The sequence below is a fragment of the Leptodactylus fuscus genome, chromosome 11 (genome assembly GCF_031893055.1).
Source record: "Leptodactylus fuscus isolate aLepFus1 chromosome 11, aLepFus1.hap2, whole genome shotgun sequence".
Classification (NCBI taxonomy): domain Eukaryota; kingdom Metazoa; phylum Chordata; class Amphibia; order Anura; family Leptodactylidae; genus Leptodactylus; species Leptodactylus fuscus.
This window is the reverse complement of record NC_134275.1, coordinates 4,225,875-4,248,968: the sequence shown is the minus strand read 5'-3', so window position 1 is coordinate 4,248,968 and position 23,094 is coordinate 4,225,875. Positions and strand designations below refer to the sequence as shown.

The 23,094-nt window shown below is 47.0% G+C and overlaps 2 protein-coding genes across 4 annotated transcripts in view; both read right to left on the bottom strand.

The window, feature by feature from the left end:
• TMEM164 (transmembrane protein 164) overlaps positions 1-23,094 on the bottom strand; it is a 322,941-nt gene that overhangs the window by 4,480 nt on the left and 295,367 nt on the right. The gene's annotated exons all lie outside the window — the stretch shown is intronic.
• PAK3 (p21 (RAC1) activated kinase 3) overlaps positions 1-23,094 on the bottom strand; it is a 52,953-nt gene that overhangs the window by 23,359 nt on the left and 6,500 nt on the right. For 2 of the 3 annotated variants that reach the window (XM_075259441.1, XM_075259442.1), the window contains exons 2-3: positions 11,798-11,994; positions 6,625-6,725 (exon numbers count right to left, since the gene is read on the bottom strand). In XM_075259441.1, the coding sequence (XP_075115542.1) occupies positions 6,625-6,725; positions 11,798-11,972 (276 nt within the window). In that variant the 5' untranslated portion in view covers positions 11,973-11,994. Of the gene's footprint in view, positions 1-553; positions 584-6,624; positions 6,726-11,797; positions 11,995-23,094 lie in introns of all 3 variants that reach the window. The other variant, XM_075259439.1, reaches the window with a different exon arrangement.

The following is a 23,094-nucleotide window of genomic DNA, read 5'->3' as shown; positions in this document are numbered from 1 at the left end:
GTGCTCAGAGCACAGGGGGAACGCCTGAGCATAATTTGAAACACTTTTTTAAAGAAACGGCGGAACAGCACCCAAGACAATAGCAAAAAAGCAATGAATAAAAATCTAGGCACTTATGCTTATTCTAGCCAGTGTAGCTAAGTGGATACAGAGTAGTCTGAGCATATTATTCTGTAGAAATAGTGTATAATATCATATTCTAATGCTCATTTTCCAAAAACTACAACTCCGGGGACATGCGCCTTAAGATGGAACAGCTCCACTGCTCCAAATCAAAAGGAAGAGTAGTTAGTACAAGCAGAGAGGTGCCGGCATGCAATGGTCAGTTGTGTCATGTGAAGCTAAAAGAAAAGAAAAAAATCCAACTCAGGAGCCCATGCAGTTTTTTCCAATTGTGGCTCTATATTAATCTAGTAGCAAACACAGAGCGCAGCCAAGGTGAGGTGATAACAAAGGGATTACAGGGGGCGTATATGATGTACATGTCACCAAAAGGAGCAGACAGTTGTTATGGGAACTGGTGTAAGTATTATTACAGGAAAAATAATCATACAGTGTTAGAAATCCCAATGGCACTTCCAAACTTTCCAGAAAGATAAAAGTGAAAGAGAAGGACAAAGCGGTCAATGAAGTCAAACGGTACAAGAAACCTGCCCCAGGGTCTCACATGAGAAGATTCATATAACATAGACTTGTTACTGTCCATTAGGTAAAGTGCTTAGTGGGCCAAACCAAAATGTATAAAGGGACCTGTTAGGCCCGGTTCATATCTGCGTTTGGTATTCCATTCAGGAATTCCACCTGGAAACCTAATCTGCATAAAAAAAGCAGATAAATAGTGAAGGGCCCTCACACAGTACAATCTGCTCCACAGTGATCCCCACACAGTACAATCTGCTCCACAGCGGCCTCCACACAGTACAATCTACTCCACAGTGGCCCCCACACAGTACAATCTGCTCAACAGTGGCCCCCACACAGTACAATCTGCTCCACAGTGGCCCACACACAGTACAATCTGATCCACAGTGGCTTTCGCACAGTACAATCTGCTCCACAGTGGTCCCCACACAGTACAATCTGCTCCACATTGGCCCCCACACAGTACAATCTGCTCCACAGTGGCCTCCACACAGTACAATCTGCTCCACAGTGGTCCCCGAACAGTACAATCTGCTCCACAGTGGCCTCCACACAGTACAATCTGCTCCACAGTGGCCTCCGCACAGTACAATCTGCTCCACAGTGGTCCCCACACAGTACAATCTGCTCCACAGTGGTCCCCACACAGTACAATCTGCTCCACAGTGGTCCCCACACAGTATAATCTGCACCACATTGGCCCCCACACAGTACAATCTGCTCAACAGTGGCCCCCACACAGTACAATCTGCTCCACAGTGGCCCACACACAGTACAATCTGATCCACAGTGGCCTCCACACAGTACAATCTGCTCCACAGTGGTCCCCACACAGTACAATCTGCTCCACAGTGGCTTCCGCACAGTACAATCTGCTCCACAGTGGCCTCCACACAGTACAATCTGCTCCACAGTGGTCCCCACACAGTACAATCTGCTCCACAGTGGTCCCCACACAGTACAATCTGCTCCACAGTGGTCCCCCCACAGTACAATCTGCTCCACAGTGGTCTCCACACAGTACAATCTGCTCCACAGTGGCCTCCGCACAGCACAATCTGCTCCACAGTGGTCCCTACACAGCACAATCTGCTGCACAGTGGTCCCCACACAGTATAATCTGCTGCACAGTGGCCCACACACAGTATAATCTGCTGCACAGTGGCCCCACACAGTATAATCTGCTGCACAGTGGCCCCCACACAGTATAATCTGCTGCACAGTGGCCCCACACAGTATAATCTGCTGCACAGTGGCCCCCACACAGTATAATCTGCTGCACAGTGGCCCCACACAGTATAATCTGCTGCACAGTGGTCCCCACACAGTACAATCTGCTCCACAGTGGCCCACACACAGTACAATCTGCTCCACAGTGGTCCTCACACAGTACAATCTGCTCCACAGTGGCCCACACACAGTACAATCTGCCCCACAGTGGCCTCCACACAGTACAATCTGCTCCATAGTGGCCCACACACAGTATAATCTGCTCCATAGTGGCACACACACAGTACAATCTGCTCCACAGTGGCCTCCACACAGTACAATCTGCTCCACAGTGGCCTCCACACAGTACAATCTGCTCCATAGTGGCCCACACACAATACAATCTGCTCCACAGTGGCCTCCACACAGTACAATCTGCTCCATAGTGGCCCACACACAGTACAATTTTCTCCACAGTGGCCTCCACACAGTATGATCTGTTCCACAGATGGGGGCTCACACCCATGCCATAGTGGGCATAGACTATAATGGCATCTGAGTGGTTTCCGCAAAAAAAATGCGGTAGAGTAAAGTTCTGCTTCCAGGACTTTTCTCTCTGCATTTTTGATGCAGAGAGGGGAACAGAATGACCTGAACGCAGATGTGAACCGGGCCTCAGAATCCAGCTTAAGATGGGGCCCTACGGGCACTCTCCAATAGTAGCTTGGCAGACAACCACTTGGACTAGACTTCAGGTGTTGAGATTGTGCAAACTGGTGACCAATGGCATCAAGTCCTGTATTTAGAGAACTGGTTCCTATACTTTATGACAGCTATGATAAATCTCTGTACAATATGCAGATCATGTATACAAACAGTTTCATTATTTTTCTTTAATCCATATATACACCCTTGCAACCATTTTTATTGTCTTCATGCTAATATATATTTTTTTTTAAAAGTTTTCCGATGGACATTTTTTGCAAATATAAGTTATAAAAATGTTGCAAATCTCAAAAGTTTTCTCTAACCATCTTACCCTGTGGTGATGTCTTTAGTCTTGATCAGCTGCCAATGGATATGACCATGAATGCAGGAACTATTGTATGGTCCGGGACTGGTCAGGAACCCAGCCATGATTTCCTTATGGTAGTCAGGTTGTCAGGAAAACACGTATAAGAAGATAACCCAGACACAATAAGGAGACCTTGCCTGGGTTTTTATCAAGTCCCGGACCATAGAAAGCGCCTGCATTAATGGTTGGATCAAGACAACGGACGTCACCACCAAGAGGGATAGAGAAAACCTTTAAGACTCTGCAAAACTGTAAATTATTTATATTTGCAAAAAATATTTAAACTTTTATTTTCTACAAATTTCAATAGGGTTATGTTAGATGGGAAACCCCTCCAAGCAACTTGCGCCTTGTTACTGCAGCTCCACGAGCAGACTTGTATATCTCTATGGCCACAGATTACAAACAAGCATGGTTTAACCCTTGTATACACCCATTTACCAACTGTATAGTATCTTACAGAAGAATGAACCATCACAATGGAGTCAATGGTATCCTCTGTATGTCCAGCGCTCTACTAGCCTTGATGTACTTACCAACAGGTCTACATTTATCCTTGTGGAACAGTCATAGAAAATTGTGTAGTCACTTTGTTAATTCATCAGTGCATGAGTAGGACGAAGCAATAACCTCTTTACATACACCCTATTAGGATCTGTCTCTAGGTATTAGCACCTCACTCTCTAGAACAGGGGTAGGAAACCTCGTCTCTCTAGCTGCTGTGAAACTACAACTCCCAGCATGCTCCATTCACTTCCATGGGAGTTCCAAGAACAGCAGAGCAGGTATGCATGCTGGGAGTTGTAGTTTGTGTGCTGAAGGTTGCCGACCCCTGCACTAGGACCTGGTTAGTATGTCTTCTGCAGGGAAATACATGGCTGGCTGCAAGGACTATCAATCAATGAGCTGGTCACTTGGAATTTTTATACCACTGGATCAAAGGAACCTTAGTTTGCCTTCCTCTGGATCAGCACAACTCATTTAGCGTGTATTTGGATGGTAACGGTTAAAACCGCAACGGAAAATAAACACAGTGTTACTGTATTTTCTGCATTTACAGGTGAAACATTCTGTTACGTTTTCTTGTGTGTGGTTTATACCACACCCTACTGCACTGTCTGTATACACCCTTACACCTAAACACAGTGTGACCTTAGGCCTCGCCCTCACGGGGCTAGTGACTGCGTATTTTGGACCTGATTCTGATGCGGGAAGCCGCATCAGAATTGGACCAACATGTGCCTGCCGCGACTGTCGTGGCTTCCCGCTCTGGAGTAGGTCCAAATGAATGAGCCTAGTCCGGAGCATGCTGTCGCGAGGCGGACGCCACGGCTGATCAGCTGCGGATTCTGCCTGAAGAAAGGGCTCACTTAAAAAAGGAAGCTAGCAGTCTACATAGACCTCCATTGTGAGGGGGCGGATTCTGAGGTGGATTCGGCATCAGAATCCGCCTCATCTTGCCCAGTGTGAACGAGCCCTTAATCTGCTTTCCAGCTAGAGAACAATGCATTGTATGGAGAATCCCACCATTCATCTTCCAAGGCTAGAAGTATGGAGTGAAGGTATGTGCGACTGCAGGAGGGATGAAATGACCGAGTGTGGAGACGTTACTAGAGAAGGATAGATTTTGCTGAATGCAGGGCTCGGCTCCTGGGGTGTACGTACGGATGATTGATAAGCTCCAGGCATTTCTGCTCATTTCTCAAGTCATGTGTTGAAAGTCACGCGACTGGATATAAACTATGGTCTGCACTTCACCATCAACCGCAAGTCTGGTGAAAGTTTGCGAGTGCATTTTTTACAGTGATCGGACCTGCTGATATAAGCATTTTCCACCGCTCAATCCATCAAAAATCATCTTCTATAAAAGGGACATAAAAATAAGTCTTAAAGGAGCCTTTATATACTCTAGCCGGTAGTCATAGGATTGATGCATCAAAAAGCGACAATTTGTTGACTTTCTTTATGTCTAACTTATCGGTCTGGGGAGAATATCATTCCTTAAGGAGAGAGCACCTTCACAGGCGTATGGAGACTTACAAAGCCGTTTTCGCTCCACTGGGGGATTATGGGAAAAATATGTAAATCTGGGGGTCTAGATGACTCCAGTTTGGTCGTGGACGCCATCCATCCGCCCAGGCTGAATTTAATGAGAGCCTAGTATGGGGGACCGGCCGCCTAATATGGATGAACTACATTCCCTTTTCATTCAGAAGCCATATGTCCAGAGGAGACTATTTGTCGTATAAGCTAAAATATGGCAGAAATAAACTTGTCCTTATGAGAGGCCAAGGGGAGAAAGAGGTTGCCTTGTTGCTGTTAGATGGGCTTATACACTTGGATTAAACTGTAGACCAAGAACCTGTATTACTGTATTTATATACACAGTAGGAATTAGTGCTTGGTGCTGTTGCAACGTTTGCAAACTCTAGTGACAGATTTGCTTACATCAGGGGCAACACAGTGGCTCAGTGGTTAGCTCTGGAGTCCTGGGTTCGAATCCCGCCAGGAACAATATCTGCAAGGAGTTTGTATGTTCTCCTCGTGTTTGCGTGGATTTCCTCCCATTCTACAAATACATACTGATAGGGAAAAAAAATGTAGATTGTGATCCCTGTATCCTATATCCCTGTATGGGGCTCACAATCTACATACAAAAAAATAAAAATAAAAAGCAAAAAAAAAGCTTAAGCTTAAATCAGCCATTGTTTTATGGAAATGATGATGTAATGTGACATACAATGCATAAAATTAAGTTAGCAGAAAACACGGCAAGTTCAACCCTGCATGATGTCTTGTGTTAATCCAGAGGAAGGTAAAACGTACTGACCCTCCCCGAAGGCAGAAGGGACCCGTTTCCAATTCCCTCACTACCCATCCATATGGGAAATAGTTCCTAACAATATTGCTTATGCTCTTAGGTGCTTGTGTATTCATAGCATTGCAAAAAGCAGCAATAAAATCTGTCCAATTATATCTCCTCTAAGCAGGTTTACTATGCGCTCCCCCATAGGACACATGGATACCAAATGCTACATTGACAACCCCCATAATGCAATATCTACTGTATACGTTTGCATATAAAATATATAGGTCATGTATTAGTTTACACTATGTGTCATTTGCTTATTTTAAGAGTATTATCAGGGTCAGCAGGTTTGGGGCCACCAACATGTTAATGGGGTATGGGGTCCCAAACTGGAGACGAGTCCGGGACCCCTCTCTGGCAGCTCCGCGCATTGCACAGATGAAGCACGAGACGTACTTTTAATGTGCACTTGAAATTAAAGCCGCTGCAGAGGTGTCTGGGACTCAATATATCATTCTGGAACCTTCCGTCATATCTGGTGTTTTTTCGTTTCTTTAGCAAAAAGTATTAAATCCAGGTCATGCTCTTTTTTTTACTACTCCAAGCTCAACAGGCTACGCAAGTGCTCATAAAATGGAGGACGGTGTATTCCTATGGGAACCATAATCTGGGAGAAGAGCAAAAGCAGCTAAATCCATGAGATAAATCCTCACCAGGTCTACTGCTTGCAATAAACCTGTCACCTCAGTCAACAGCTACATTATTTTGGAAGTTTATGGAAAGTGTTCTAATGCTTTGTATATTCCTCCCCTGATCTCCAGCTGACGATAGCGCGCTTGGTGCAAGTCTCCACTGATCTGACAGTATACGGTATATCAGCGATACTCACAGTGAATTCTCCCGTCACAGCGTCAAAGCCAACATGGATGGTGTGCTCAAAGTCTGAAGGGAGGGAGATCTCTGGGCGTTCCTTCTCTTTCTTTTTGTTGGCTGGGGACAAAAAGCAACAACAAAAAAATACATATTAGATTGAAGAACGATTGTAATACAAACCCGATTTGCAAGATAATAACCAACCAATAATTTGTCGAAATGAAGATGTGCACGATAATATCTGTATTGCAAGTTCATCATTTGTCACAGACAACATGGGAAGAATGTGAGGGAGTCTGTCAACAGTTGTGACGACACAATGTAGAGGACAGGGAGAGAGGGTACACATGAGTGGAACAACGGTCATGGCTGGGAAATCCACATTTTAATGGTCCCCGATGCTGCGATCACCAGTGTGCAGGAGGTGACGCAGGCATGTGCAGGGCCCCAGGTTCTGTGCAATGGATATTCCTGGGACCTTGGTCAAGTGATGGATCTACCAGTCTCCTACTTGGGGACAAGAACAGAAGGGAGGGTCGGGGGAGCACAAAGCATTGCAAAAAGAGGGAACACTTCCTAAGCATGTGTAATCGAGGCACCAGGACTGATCAGCCACGTTACCTGCAACTTACATGACAATGGAGCTCCAAAGCTGAACAGAGGCTTATTTAGTAACGGTAGGATCGCCTCTACAAGGTCCTGGGATTAGGTCTATAAGCACTTTATTGCTGTTCCCCTTCTACTCTACTACTGCACTAGCCGCCCCTATGCAGTTTCCCCGGGGTTGCATTTCCCCAGATACGCTGCCACCCTTACTCAGAGGACATGACTACAGTGGTGTCAACGGCACAGTACAACTTTTTTTTTTTCCAATCCCAAACAACCCCATAAAACATTTTCTGCTTTTGCACTGAGCTTAACTTTCCTGACAGTCTCCTAAATCCTGGGACTATAAACCTCACCGCTGTGTTCCCCAGTGATCCGTAAATAACCCCCAATGTGGTTGGAAAGACAATTCCAAGTATATTTCCGCTGGGTTCGGCACAGTCCCTTGGCACGTGCAAGAAGACTGAAATATAAGCTTTTCTAATGAAAAGCAGCCTAGTAACGTTACACTTAATGGCAGATACCCCGAATTGTTAAAACATGTGGGTATGATTTACAAGATAACAAGTAATACTCAGAAGACCGGGTTTCATTGCTTAGTCTGGAGCGATCCATGTTGAAGGCATTTCCTTTCCGAGAGTCTGTTCCACATCATGGTAATTGAAGGTGCAGTCCCAGCCGCTCTAGTCACATACTTGCATGCTTAGTATATATAGTTTTCATACATAGAATTTTCTCCCATTGAGGCCAATGGTATTAGACATGGCGTACAGAAATTCCTTACAAATGGATTAAGTGCTCGTATTATTACAAGTACAGAGCTGATCCGGCGTACATTAGCTTGTACGGTTCTCAGTCTTTGGAGAAACAGCAGCGAGCGCTTCAATAAGGCTACTGCAACATTGTCCTAAGATTATGATACTGATAAGTATAATACGCTTTATAGTAGCGCCCCTCACTGGCCAGTGAGGTGTGGGACACCACCAAGGTAGTTGGTAGTCTAGGCATGGGCCCCGATCCAGTCCAAATGTATGAGAGAGCAGTCACTGGCCCCTGTTTGCACCACTTAACCTTAAATCCAAGGCTCCTTTAGGCCCCGTGTACATGGAAGAATCTGGTCTGTACATTGGCAGGATTTTCTAGCAGGACTCCTTGCATTATAGTGATCTCTAGCACTAGGAGTCCCTGCCTGCGCCCAGCTTTGGTACTTTATATAGTACTGACAGTAGAGCTGGGAGGAGGCCGGGACTCCATCATGATGCTAGGAATCCCAGTTTACTGACTGGGTTTGGGCGAGGTAATCCAAACAGTTTCGCCATAGGCCTATAGCTTTAAGCCTGTTGCCTACGAGAGTCTGGAGGTATGGGATAAATGCCAGCGCCTTACCACGTGTCAGGCTGTAGAAAGCTGAAATAAGAAGCGTACTCGGTCACTCAGAAGGATGGGGTTAAGTTTTACCTGTATGATTTTTGAACTTTATTGGGTTAAAAGGTCCAATAACTACTATATAGGGGCACGGAAGAGGCTCCTACTGAGACGGGGCACAGAAAAGGCTCCTACTGAGACGGGCACGGAAGAGGCTCCTACTGAGACGGGGCACGGAAGAGGCTCCTACTGAGACGGGCACGGAAGAGGCTCCTACTGAGACGGGGCACGGAAGAGGCTCCTACTGAGACGGGGCACAGAAGAGGCTCCTACTGAGACGGGGCACAGAAAAGGCTCCTACTGAGACAGGGCACGGAAGAGGCTCCTACTGAGACGGGGCACGGAAGAGGCTCCTACTGAGACGGGGCACGGAAGAGGCTCCTACTGAGACGGGGCACGGAAGAGGCTCCTACTGAGACGGGGCACGGAAGAGGCTCCTACTGAGACGGGGCACGGAAGAGGCTCCTACTGAGACAGGGCACGGAAGAGGCTCCTACTGAGACGGGGCACGGAAGAGGCTCCTACTGAGACGGGGCACGGAAGAGGCTCCTACTGAGACGGGGCACGGAAGAGGCTCCTACTGAGACAGGGCACGGAAGAGGCTCCTACTGAGACGGGGCACGGAAGAGGCTCCTACTGAGACGGGGGACACAGAAGAGGCTCCTACTGAGACGGGGCACGGAAGAGGCTCCTACTGAGACGGGCAAGGAAGAGGCTCCTACTGAGACGGGGCACAGAAGAGGCTCCTACTGAGACGGGCACAGAAGAGGCTCCTACTGAGACGGGGCACAGAAAAGGCTCCTACTGAGACAGGGCACGGAAGAGGCTCCTACTGAGACGGGGCACAGAAGAGGCTCCTACTGAGACGGGCACGGAAGAGGCTCCTACTGAGACGGGGCACAGAAGAGGCTCCTACTGAGACGGGCACGGAAGAGGCTCCTACTGAGACGGGCACAGAAGAGGCTCCTACTGAGACGGGGCACGGAAGAGGCTCCTACTGAGACGGGGCACGGAAGAGGCTCCTACTGAGACGGGGCACGGAAGAGGCTCCTACTGAGACGGGGCACGGAAGAGGCTCCTACTGAGACGGGGCACGGAAGAGGCTCCTACTGAGACGGGCACGGAAGAGGCTCCTACTGAGACGGGGCACAGAAGAGGCTCCTACTGAGACGGGCACGGAAGAGGCTCCTACTGAGACGGGCACGGAAGAGGCTCGTACTGAGACGGGGCACAGAAGAGGCTCCTACTGAGACGGGGGACACAGAAGAGGCTCCTACTGAGACGGGGCACAGAAGAGGCTCCTACTGAGACGGGCACGGAAGAGGCTCCTACTGAGACGGGCACGGAAGAGGCTCCTACTGAGACGGGGCACAGAAGAGGCTCCTACTGAGACGGGACACAGAAGAGGCTCCTACTGAGACGGGGCACGGAAGAGGCTCCTACTGAGACAGGCACGGAAGAGGCTCCTACTGAGACGGGCACAGAAGAGGCTCCTACTGAGACGGGCACGGAAGAGGCTCCTACTGAGACGGGGCACAGAAGAGGCTCCTACTGAGACGGGACACAGAAGAGGCTCCTACTGAGACGGGGGACACAGAAGAGGCTCCTACTGAGACGGGGCACGGAAGAGGCTCCTACTGAGACGGGCACGGAAGAGGCTCCTACTGAGACGGGCACGGAAGAGGCTCCTACTGAGACGGGCACGGAAGAGGCTCCTACTGAGACGGGCACAGAAGAGGCTCCTACTGAGACGGGGCACAGAAGAGGCTCCTACTGAGACGGGGCACGGAAGAGGCTCCTACTGAGACGGGCACGGAAGAGGCTCCTACTGAGACGGGCACGGAAGAGGCTCCTACTGAGACGGGGGACACAGAAGAGGCTCCTACTGAGACGGGGCACGGAAGAGGCTCCTACTGAGACGGGCACAGAAGAGGCTCCTACTGAGACGGGGGACACAGAAGAGGCTCCTACTGAGACGGGGCACGGAAGAGGCTCCTACTGAGACGGGGCACGGAAGAGGCTCCTACTGAGACGGGGCACGGAAGAGGCTCCTACTGAGACGGGCACGGAAGAGGCTCCTACTGAGACGGGCACGGAAGAGGCTCCTACTGAGACGGGGCACGGAAGAGGCTCCTACTGAGACGGGACACAGAAGAGGCTCCTACTGAGACGGGGCACGGAAGAGGCTCCTACTGAGACGGGACACAGAAGAGGCTCCTACTGAGACGGGGCACGGAAGAGGCTCCTACTGAGACGGGGCACAGAAGAGGCTCCTACTGAGACGGGGGACACAGAAGAGGCTCCTACTGAGACGGGACACAGAAGAGGCTCCTACTGAGACGGGACACGGAAGAGGCTCCTACTGAGACGGGGCACGGAAGAGGCTCCTACTGAGACGGGGCACATAGCTATTGAATGGGCATAAAGGGGAATATTACTATTAGGGTTGAGCCGATCTTGAGATTTCAGGATCGTTATTAAAATCCGATTTTTGATCATTTTCCAGCCTTTCCCGATTGTGAAAAATAATCGATTGCCGATCGGGATCCGATCTTTCCCGATCCCAATCGTTCAACCCTAATTGTATATTATATATACAGTAGGGTTGAGCCGATCTTGAGATTTCAGGATCGTTATTAAAATCCGATTTCCGATCATTTTCCAGCCGATCCCAATCGTGAAATTTGCTTGATCGCCGATCTGGATTCGATCTTTCCCGATCCCTCAACCCTAATTACTACAGTTATGCTCGGGTTCACATCTGTGTTCGGGCCAATCCCCTATCCACATGAAATATGCGGCAACATAAGTCTTGCAAGCAGCACTTTTCTCTCCGTATTTTTCGTGCAGAAACCACACGGACCCCATTATAGTCTATGGGGTCCATGGGTTTCCTGAGGGTAACCCTTTTTTAATGCGTAGAGCTTTTTATTTGGGGGTCGAACACAGATGTGATCGAAGGTGAATCACTTCATTTTGGAAGTTCCCCAGGGAGGTGTCCGTCACAGTTCCTAATATGAACCACACGAGCCTCCCATCATGCTTTGTACAACAATGAAAGGCCACTTAATCCAATAAACATGTAAAAAGCATAGAAGACAGACATGTCCCTACAGACACGAGGCCTAGTCTAAGGTTATATACAGGTTATACTTTACTTTTATCCCCTCCTCCTGGGAAAATAGAGCGCAGCCTGGCCTTCTTGTTCTTCTCTTCGGGCGCCATGGGTAGTGGTTTTGAGCAGTGATTTAACGCTGAAGAATCGCGGTTATTACTGTTCATTCTAAGAGGGGGGGCTGGAGGTTTTTCTTCAATATCCACACTATCGGACATCTTCAGCAGTCCTCACAGCCTCCTGTGAAAACAGAAAGAAGAAAGGTGTAAGTAAAGGCAGAAAATTGGGTAAAACATGTATAGAAGTCATAGAGGTCACAAACGTCAGAAAGGTCTTATAGGTCAAGTTCATGAAGACAGGGACAACTTCCGGACCCCCGAGTAGAGTTCCTATCATTGACATTGTACAAGATGCCGATGACTGGACTACTAGGGGGCGCTCACAAAAGTAAGGTTTTATAGCATTAGGGTTGGTGGTCATACAAGTAGTAGTTTTTGCAATAGTTCTACTGTTTCTTCCGGAAATAGCGCCACTCCTGTCCACAGGATGCATCAGATATTGCAGCTCAGCGTTAGTGCAATAAAAGCTCTAGTGCAAAGAGCTGCAATACCACCTGCAGCCTCCGGAACAGGTGTGGTGCCATGTCAGCAGCCATGTCTGTGTATTCCTTGGAAGGCGGAGGCCACCTGTTGGTGAAAAGCTGCATTTTTTTGAGCCAAGACCAAGAGTGGCTTCAAAAAGGAAAGGAAAATATTAAAGGCGCTGCTTATTATAATATGTGTATTATCTCTGTACTGTGACATCACTGTGTGTATTATCTCTGTACTGTGACATCACTGTGTGTATTATCCCTGTACTGTGACATCACTGTGTGTATTATCTCTGTACTGTGACATCACTGTGTGTATTATCCCTGTACTGTGACATCACTGTGTGTGTTATCCCTGTACTGTGACATCACTGTGTGTATTATCCCTGTACTGTGACATCACTGTGTGTATTATCTCTGTACTGTGACATCACTGTGTGTATTATCTCTGTACTGTGACATCACTGTGTGTATTATCTCTGTACTGTGACATCACTGTGTGTATTATCCCTGTACTGTGACATCACTGTGTGTATTATCTCTGTACTGTGACATCACTGTGTGTATTATCTCTGTACTGTGACATCACTGTGTGTATTATCTCTGTACTGTGACATCACTGTGTGTATTATCTCTGTACTGTGACATCACTGTGTGTATTATCTCTGTACTGTGACATCACTGTGTGTATTATCTCTGTACTGTGACATCACTGTGTGTATTATCCTGTACTGTGACATCACTGTGTGTATTATCCTGTACTGTGACATCACTGTGTGTATTATCCTGTACTGTGACATCACTGTGTGTATTATCTCTGTACTGTGACATCACTGTGTGTATTATCTCTGTACTGTGACATCACTGTGTGTATTATCCTGTACTGTGACATCACTGTGTGTATTATCCTGTACTGTGACATCACTGTGTGTATTATCCCTGTACTGCTACATCACTGTGTGTATTATCTCTGTACTGTGACATCACTGTGTGTATTATCCTGTACTGTGACATCACTGTGTGTATTGGGGAGATTAGACTAACCCCGTCCTCTTCCTATTATACACTTGCTGTGGGTCCGGGCAGTCGCTTGTTATGCTTCGGGGTTAGTTTGTAATTTGCTTTGAAGAACATTAAAACACATAATTAAAAAAAAAACAAAAAAAAAACGTATTCTTTGTTTTCTGGGCTACTTGAGAAGGCCGTGGACAGGATATGCATTTAGGAAAAGACACAGAGCGCTCTTGTATTACTAACGCCGCTTCCATTCATTAAGTCTGAAGGTTACTCTATGTCGTTCCAGTTCGTCACAAGTTCTCTATGGAGACTCAAGTCATGTTACTGTGACATTCAGCAAAGTCAGACTTTCTTAGACCATAGAAGAATAAAAACCTGACTTGGCAACCAATTCCAGGATACAGGTCTGGTCCAATTGTATCATTAGGAATAATGGGGATTTCACAAACCCAGAAGCCACAAATTGGGGTCCAAGTCCATCATGACACGGAAGATAGAAGAAGAAGAAGGACAAATCCCTGTCACTATCCATACGTTAAAGCTGTATGCCTAAAAATAATGCAGGCAAATTCCAATGCATTCACACTTTACAGGTCTAGTTAATATGTTTCAGCTGTAAAATAAGAAAACTGCAATGTCTGAATACACACTAATAATGCAGACACATCTACAATGGCAAGCGATTGCATGACCACCATAGACACTGAATGGAATATTTGCTGTTTATTTCCTACATAGTGATCCATTCTTTGTGTGTTCCATGGTAATGCAGACAGCGCAGCCCGTGCGGCTGAACGGCTCATCACATGTTGCAACCGATAAAAGCGACATGTCCTTGTGTGAACTGCGGTGCTACCTAGAAATGAGGAGCAGGGTACGGAAAGCTTTCAAGATCTCATTTAGAACGGGACTCATCTATGAAAGCAAAAAATAAAAGGAGAGATATTGCCCACGGCGACCATTGAGGTCATCCCGTCAGTTTAATACCAAAATTAGAAAAATGACAGCTGGAGCCGGATTTATGCATCGTACTGAACTGGCAGCCCTATGCACCGCTGCTAGGAGGACACTGCAAAACCACCGAGACTCTTATTTCTGATCCAGTTTTCTGTATAGAACGTGAAAGGGTCAGAACCAATAACCCTGTCCAATATCCCCCCCCCCCCCCCGTTAAAAAAAACAACAAAAAAAACAGAATATCCCTTTAGGCAATAGTCTCTTCCTAGTGATAATAGTCAGTGTGGATGCATTCACAACACAGTAGCCCAAAGTGTCATACGGGGCGAAAACTATCCTGTTTCTGTGTACATGTAAGTCTTCCACAACGCCTCAGTATCAGGGGTCACATATTGTCCATTTTCAGACCTCCTGTATATTTTCAGATATGTTTTCGGACGCTGTACTTTCCAGTGCGTGTCCCTGAAGCCGCAGGTAATCTAAGCTTAACCCTGCTCTATCTCTGCATCTCTGCAATAAATGACAGTATTAATAGAGTCTTGTTTATACAATTTTTAATTTTCTGCAAAGGATCTTCCACCTGGAGGATTCCTATACTTACACGTCATGTCCGCACGCATCAGGTTTCTCTTATAGTCAGTAGCAAGCTGCAAACCTACAGCACACACCTCTGCGCTCACTGGCCAAACCAGCCCGACAAGGCTCGGCGTTCGCTGTTGTCAGAAGTGAATGTTACTATCTGTGTCATTTTAGTGACAAGTCCGCAGAAGAAAACTCTGCAGACTTTGTGACAAACGCTGCAGAATGATGATTTCCGTTGTGGAAACGCAGCTTTTTTTTTGTTGCGGTTTTTGGAAGCTAAGACTGGCTACAAAGGGAATGGGAAATATATAGGAAATACTTATACGTCTACCTTCTGCTCAATCTGGTCCTGGCTTGGGGTCAAAAATCCGCAGCAAAATCTGCAACAAAAACTGTAACGTGACGCTGCCGACTTTCTGCCCACAATTGCATAGATCTCTGCAGCTTATACACTCACCGGCCACTTTATTAGGTCCACCATGCTAGTAACAGGTTGGACCCCCTTTTGCCTTCAGAACTGCCTCAATTCTTCGTGGCATAGATACAACAAGGTGCTGGAAGCATTCCTCAGAGATTTTGGTCCATATTGACATGATGACATCACACAGTTGCAGTCGCAGATTTGTCGGCTGCACATCCATGATGCGAATCTCCCGTTCCACCACATCCCAAAGATGCTCCTCTATTGGATTGAGATCTGGTGACTGTGGAGGCCATTGGAGTACAGTGAACTCATTGTCATGTTCAAGAAACCAGTCTGAGATGATTCCAGCTTTATGACATGGCATTGCATTATCCTGCTGAAAGTAGCCATCAGATGTTGGGTACATTGTGCTCATAAAGGGATGGACATGGTCAGCAACAATACTCAGGTAGGCTTTGGCGTTGCAACAATGCTCAATTGGTACCAAGGGGCCCAAAGAGTGCCAAGAAAATATTCCCCACACCATGACACCACCACCACCAGCCTGAACCGTTACCGATACAAGGCAGGATGGATCCATGCTTTCATGTTGTTGACGCCAAATTCTGACCCTACCATCCGAATGTCGCAGCAGAAATCGAGACTCATCAGACCAGGCAACGTTTTTCCAATCTTCAATTGTCCAATTTCGATGAGCTTGTGCAAATTGTAGCCTCAGTTTCCTGTTCTTAGCTGAAAGGAGTGGCACCCGGTGTGGTCTTCTGCTGCTGTAGCCCATCTGTAGCCTCAAAGTTGGACGTACTGTGCAGCGTTCAGAGATGCTCTTCTGGCTACCTTGGTTGTAACGGGTGGCTATTTGAGTCACTGTTGCCTTTCTATCAGCTCAAACCAGTCTGGCCATTCTCCTCTGACCTCTGGCATCAACAACGCATTTCCGCCCCCCACAGAACTGCCGCTCACTGGATGTTTTTTCTTTTTCGGACCATTCTCTGTAAACCCTAGAGATGGCTGTGCGTGAAAATCCCAGTAGATCAGCAGTTTCTGAAATACTCAGACCAGCCCTTCTGGCACCAACAACCATGCCACGTTCAAAGGCACTCAAATCACCTTTCTTCCCCATACTGATGCTCGGTTTGAACTGCAGGAGATTGTCTTGACCATGTCTACATGCCTAAATGCACTGAGTTGCCGCCATGTGATTGGCTGATTAGAAATTAAGTGTTAACGAGCAGTTGGACAGGTGTACCTAATAAAGTGGCCGGTGAGTGTACGTCCATCATGCACAGCCCCTTACTACTACATAACATCGCATGAGTTTAGTATTTTTCGGTAGTCTAGGTCCAGCCACGTCTTTCCACCATACGGCGTTTACAGTTAACAACGTAAAATGAAGCATGTCATCTCGCAGTGACACGCGGTGACAAGCAGACGCCACCATCCTCTACCGGTCACGTTTCGGAGATGGATTTCATTTTATTAAAAGAGACTTTTACACAGAAGGAAATAGTTTTATGATTTAGAAAGTGACAAGACAAGAAATCGCAAATAAAAAACAAAAAGCCGACACCATTTCCTTTCTATTTTCTCGGAACGACTCCTGCCGTGCCTGACGCGAAGGACTCCTCTTAATCTCTAATGGCAAAACTACTGTGATGGAACCGTCGAGCTGTGACGAGCCCCTCAGCCGTCCGTGCCATAGATGAGAAATGTGATGTGACGCTGCCGAGAGCAAAAACGACGTTCAAGAAAAACCACCGAGACTGAATCGGCCAATACAGCAATAGTCTACGTTGTGGGCCAAAATAACCACCATGGTGATGTAGAAGCCGTCCCCAAGTACGGAAAATGTGTAAGTGTCACTTAGTACAATCTTTCTGGAGTGAGGTCCAAGTCTTAAGATCTACAATAATCCACCAGTCTTGTCCTTCTAGACACAATTTACTAAATGTCCCTCCTCGGGGGACGGATAAGCAAGCTACCATGTTCCCACACGGTCTCCAAAGCCTTGAGAGCTCACCACTGGAAACAGGAATCACCTCCCGGTAAGAACGCCCCCCTAACCAGAAGGAGGGACCTCAATATTATGGAGCCCCTTCTGTTTCAGTAATAGTCGGGATCGCTTTCACATGATATGAGATACTCACTGGATCTCTTTGACGTCATAACAGTAGGAAGCTCCCCTCTTCTGGGCCTCCCCCTACTCCAATGTCCTCCACCCTCAAAATACCCTTTAGGCCGGGTTCACGCGGGGCTTTTTCGTGCGGAAACTGAGGCGGGGTAACAGCACGCATGGCTGCGATGATGTCATCGCAGGTCCTTCAGCCTCCGCCGGCCTTGCTTTCGGGGCTCGCGGTTGGAAAACCGGGCATCTGACGGAGATGTTAATGCACCTATCCTTCTTTCCAGGTGCCATTGGAGGTATGTGTCAAATGTCACTCTAATCCGTTGGGGCAATTCAGCGTGATTCGGAAACAAACATCCAAACACACAAACTTTCACATTTATAATATTAGTAGGATTATTATTATTAATAAAAAAATGTCAATTTGTGCTGTCCTTTGATGTTCCTCAGTGGCAATTTTTCCATTTTCTCATGGGCTTTGAATTATTTGATTTTTAACGTGAAAGACGTCACAAAAATGCACTAAAAAAGCAGGTACTAAACCACAATATTTAGCAAAAAATACTACAAAATGCTATTTAAGGGTGCGCGAAAGAAGCCTTATAGAAAAGTCTACGGGAAAAATGCCAAATAATACTTCATACGGTTTGGAAAAACACGCCACGCGCTAGAATAATTCAATAATTGGCTTTAGACCGGTTGCCAATGAAAATATCTTCTCTTCTACAAATTGCAGCGGATACGTTGTAGATCTTGGGGGTCCGACCACTTCGCACACACACCGTCAGGACATAAGTATTTGTGTCTATGGCTTCCAGCATCGCCCACAACCATTACAAGACTAGAGATGACCCCGATGTGCTAGAAAAAAAAAAAAAAAAATCTCCTAATTTGGTATTCCGCTGGCGTTCTGGAAGGCGGCTATAATTGTCTGTTTAAGCCAATTTGTCAAACAATTTTGATCAAATTGAATTTTATCTCCAAGCAATCCCTGTGGAAGGAAATTAATAGCTTTGAGCAATTCATGGGCAAAGCCACATGAAAAGGCTACACGAAGGAATGACGAACATCATCACGAGATGTACAAACCACTCAGTATCCGGATGACATCTATAGGACACGTCAAGATGAAGAGGAGTCTGAGACGAAATGCAACCAGTAAGGCAGAACATGACACTGGCACAAGACTGCACCGGGGCTGGCTTTAGTGTTCCTCTTCTATTGGAAGTCTATTCAGAAGGATAGAGCAAGTTGTAAGGAGTCTTCTAGAGTCCAAGCCACTAGGGGACGAGCCTTGGATTTAGTACTGGTCAGTGCTGCGGCTCCTTCACTGGTTTTCCTTGCAAAATGGTATAAGGAGTCCATTCCCTTGTGCTATACCTTCCCTAGGGGAGTACAGAGGTGCCATTGTGCAGGGAAACCAGCACGGAATCTATGCCATGGTCCCTTCATTTTTAAAATTGGTGGGATGTGATGGCATACCCTACCAATATATAGATATAATATTTACTGTAGAAAACGAGCAGAAGCCACCCAGACCCCATTATAGTCTATGAGGTCCAAGGGTTTCCTAAGGTAACCCCTTGTTTATGCAGATTCGGTTTCCGTTCAGGGGTCCGCAAGTAGACTCCCCAAATGGAAACCCATGAGCAGATGTTAACTGGGCCTAAGTAATGAAGCGGCTGCAGCACTCTCCAAATATGAGTGATCGACTAGGGCCCCTGACGACCTACCCTAAAGGATAGTTCACCAATTATAAAGCCTAGAAAACCCCTTTAATTCAATTAACTTCCCAGCCCGATTCACAACAAATGCTACCAATATAATGGTGGGCCACCATTGCCATTTACAAGCAAGGACCCAAGCACTGAACACCGTTATGTTTTTTGGTACACACTCTGCACTGACCCATTTCTTACATACGTTTCCAGTGGTAGGGGATTGCTTTTTGGGTCACTGAGCTCCGGCCATGCTGCGCCCCTTCACACAGCAATACAATTCCTACAAATATCACTACCTTTCTAGGTCATCACCTTTAGCATTGGCAATCTTTAGATCAAAATTCAGTGTATGCCCAAGTATCTCATCTGATGACCAAAGGGTGGGGGGTGAGATACCCCAATACCGCTACTAAACACATGAATGGCACCTCATTAAAAGACATTGGCATAAGCCAGCAGGGACGTTTGGTGTCAGTGTCAACCTTTGTTTGAAACAAGGCGGCCCCAAGACTCCAGGTCAAGGATCCATAATGGGACAATGGTGCGGCAGGTCACTGATCAATGTGGCAGATGTTACCGTATACGGATAGTTAACACGCGATCATCCGGCGTCTTTGTCTTCTTGGAGACAGCTGTAAACTTGTATCTGACTCAATAGGTTATAAAGAGAGAGTGCGAGTCTCTGTATATAGAACACTAGGATTCCTGGTTTGTTACAAATTCAATTCTACAGGTTTATAATGTAAGTACAGTGACGGATAATACGAGCCTAGGAACCAGCCTCGAGTCTAGACGGGAATGAAATATACGCTGCACACAATAGCCGTGACTATAAATGAGAAGGTTTCTATTCACTGAAGGCAGAGATCGGTCATTTCAAGATTTTCTATAATTTGAGTCCTATTGAGATACAATGGGCTCCTTTCCGGCTTCTGCATGCGCGGCGCGGCCATAGTGCGGCTGCATAATTGCGGCCACAATGCAGAAACCCGGGTTTCCTGTGACCTGAACATACTGTAGATGAGCAACGTGTAAAAGACAACGGACGACTTAGACCGAAGAAGTGATCTGCTCTCTATTACAGTGTTGTTCTGCCTTGTAGAGTGTTAAAGGGACCAGAAGCCAGCCTATCCCTCTTACCCCATAGGTAGAGAGGTTCGGGTTATCTGGATCAGACCATGCCCTTTCCCCTTGTGAATAGCTTCCTCTGTTGCATAGATGTCACCGTTTTTGTCAATATTCAAATTAGCTCTTTGGAGCAACAAGAGGCTTGTCATTGCTCCAAAAAGTTAAGTGGCAATTGCTTTAAAAAGCTAATTTGCAAAAAGCTAATTTGCATATTGACAAAAAAAACCGATACCGATTCACAAGGAGAAAATGCCACGATTCAGGTGACCCTAACCCAGGGCCAGGTCCTGTTGAGTCCTGGCTGTCACTCAGTACCAATACGGCGTCCTGCACAGTAAGCTGCAAAACTGACCCAGAGAGCACAGAAGAGATAGCAAGCGATTATAAATGATATTTATTAGGACTCCGAATGAGAATGGAAGCATAAATGGTGTCCACCTCCCTCCGATCCCACCACGCCTGTTGCAATCCCAGTCCTCACTGCTCCGCACTCCCTGGTATCGGGGACACAAAGGTACAGTGAACCCAGACACAGCATGGACAGGAGATTGGAGACACTCGAGGAGGCATCTCCATTATACGCATTACCAAATATCATTTTTAATTGATAGTAACAGTGACCTGAAGATAACAAGTGGCCGGATCTTCCCAGTGTAAACTTATAAACATGCGAGTGACTGACGCCGAATGATAAATCTGGCGTCTCCTTATACGGTCTAGGGTAAGTTTATAGCAGAGTCGTTGGCTTACTTTGATCCAGAACGACACAATGTTGGCCCATTTCTGGCACATTGTGGTGAATATAAGTCACCCTCGCTTTTTCGGAGAACCCATAAGTCTTGCCAAACTAGACGTGCCAAAGAGGTGCCAGGTTTACTCCAGTGTCTAGTTGCGACCATATCTGGGCCATTATTGTGACATTTTATAGCCATAACCGGTCAGTAATATCCGAACACATAGCAGATTCGCTAACACTAACTTCACAGGATAGAATTAAGCGCCCGTGTTTAGTATCCAGGATTTCCAGGCTTAGGCTAGGTTCACTCCTGCGCCCTGTTTCAACCAGCTGATTCATGGGGGTTCAGGATTCTTTTTTAGTAGTATCTTTAAGCGGATGGCTGGTCAGGTAATGGAGGGGGTGTAAGCCGATGGCTGGTCAGGTAATGGAGGGGGTGTAAGCCGATGGCTGGTCAGGTAATGGAGGGGGTGTAAGCCGATGGCTGGTCAGGTAATGGAGGGGGTGTAAGCGGATGGCTGGTCAGGTAATGGAGGGGGTGTAAGCCGATGGCAGGTCAGGTAATGGAGGGGGTGTAAGCCGATGGCAGGTCAGGTAATGGAGGGGGTGTAAGCCGATGGCCGGTCAGGTAATGGAGGGGGTGTAAGCCGATGGCCGGTCAGGTAATGGAGGGGGTGTAAGCCGATGGCAGGTCAGGTAATGGAGGGGGTGTAAGCCGATGGCCGGTCAGGTAATGGAGGGGGTGTAAGCCGATGGCAGGTCAGGTAATGGAGGGGGTGTAAGCCGATGGCAGGTCAGGTAATGGAGGGGGTGTAAGCCGATGGCCGGTCAGGTAATGGAGGGGGTGTAAGCCGATGGCCGGTCAGGTAATGGAGGGGGTGTAAGCCGATGGCCGGTCAGGTAATGGAGGGGGTCTAAGCCGATGGCCGGTCAGGTAATGGAGGGGGTGTAAGCCGATGGCCGGTCAGGTAATGGAGGGGGTGTAAGCCGATGGCCGGTCAGGTAATGGAGGGGGTGTAAGCGGATGGCCGGTCAGGTAATGGAGGGGGTGTAAGCGGATGGCCGGTCAGGTAATGGAGGGGGTCTAAGCCGATGGCCGGTCAGGTAATGGAGGGGGTCTAAGCCGATGGCCGGTCAGGTAATGGAGGGGGTGTAAGCCGATGGCCGGTCAGGTAATGGAGGGGGTGTACATCTCACACAGACTACTAAGGTGGGTGAGATGAGAAAACTCCAGAAAGAACAATTCTCAGCAGATAATTCTGTCTGCTGAGGGTTAATTCAAAGTTCCGGTTACTGGGCTGGATTTTTAGGAATGGCAGGTAGGATTGGTAGTGGGACCTGTCATTCCACCCCACTCCAGTCCACACTTTGGGGATGTTCCGGCAGTGACTCAGCTGCAGAGAGTCTCCTCGTCAAGGAGGCGTAAGAAGCTCCAGCAGCAAAACTTGGGCAGAGCTTGGCTGGAGAGCTGAGAGAGGGGTCATATTTTGGAGCTGTGTCCTGAATGATTCTACTGGCTTTGATTTCTGTGATTCTAGGTGAGGTCACCTATTCTATGTTTAATTAGAATGTGAATAAATGGTTGGACTTAAATAAGGAGGCCATTATCAATGTTGCATTATTGGGAAGGGCAGAGGTGTAGCTTTGGAGATAGAAGGGGCACATATGGTAGGCCACTGTATGCATCCACCGTGCTATTTATATTTGGGCAGAAACAATTGTATTGAAAGACATTCTGTTACTGAATACAACGGGAGAAGATACTGAGAGCAGGATGAAGTCATGGACACTGAATTTCCATGAATTGAGGAGTTATAGAAAAAACCCCGTCCTTCTTTGCTAAACATAATAGGAACAACCAACAAACAGATAGGATAGCGCTCGTAAAGACGGCCGTGACCCTAATGAACGCTACATTACAATTATTAGAAACCTACTTGTTTGCAAACAACTCAGAAACATTGTGTCAACTGCTGAAAAGAATCTCCCGGCTTCGCTTCAAAATACGTGTGACCGCCATTAACCCGAATGTCCCATTCGCATATTGTAATAATGTAGATGGAA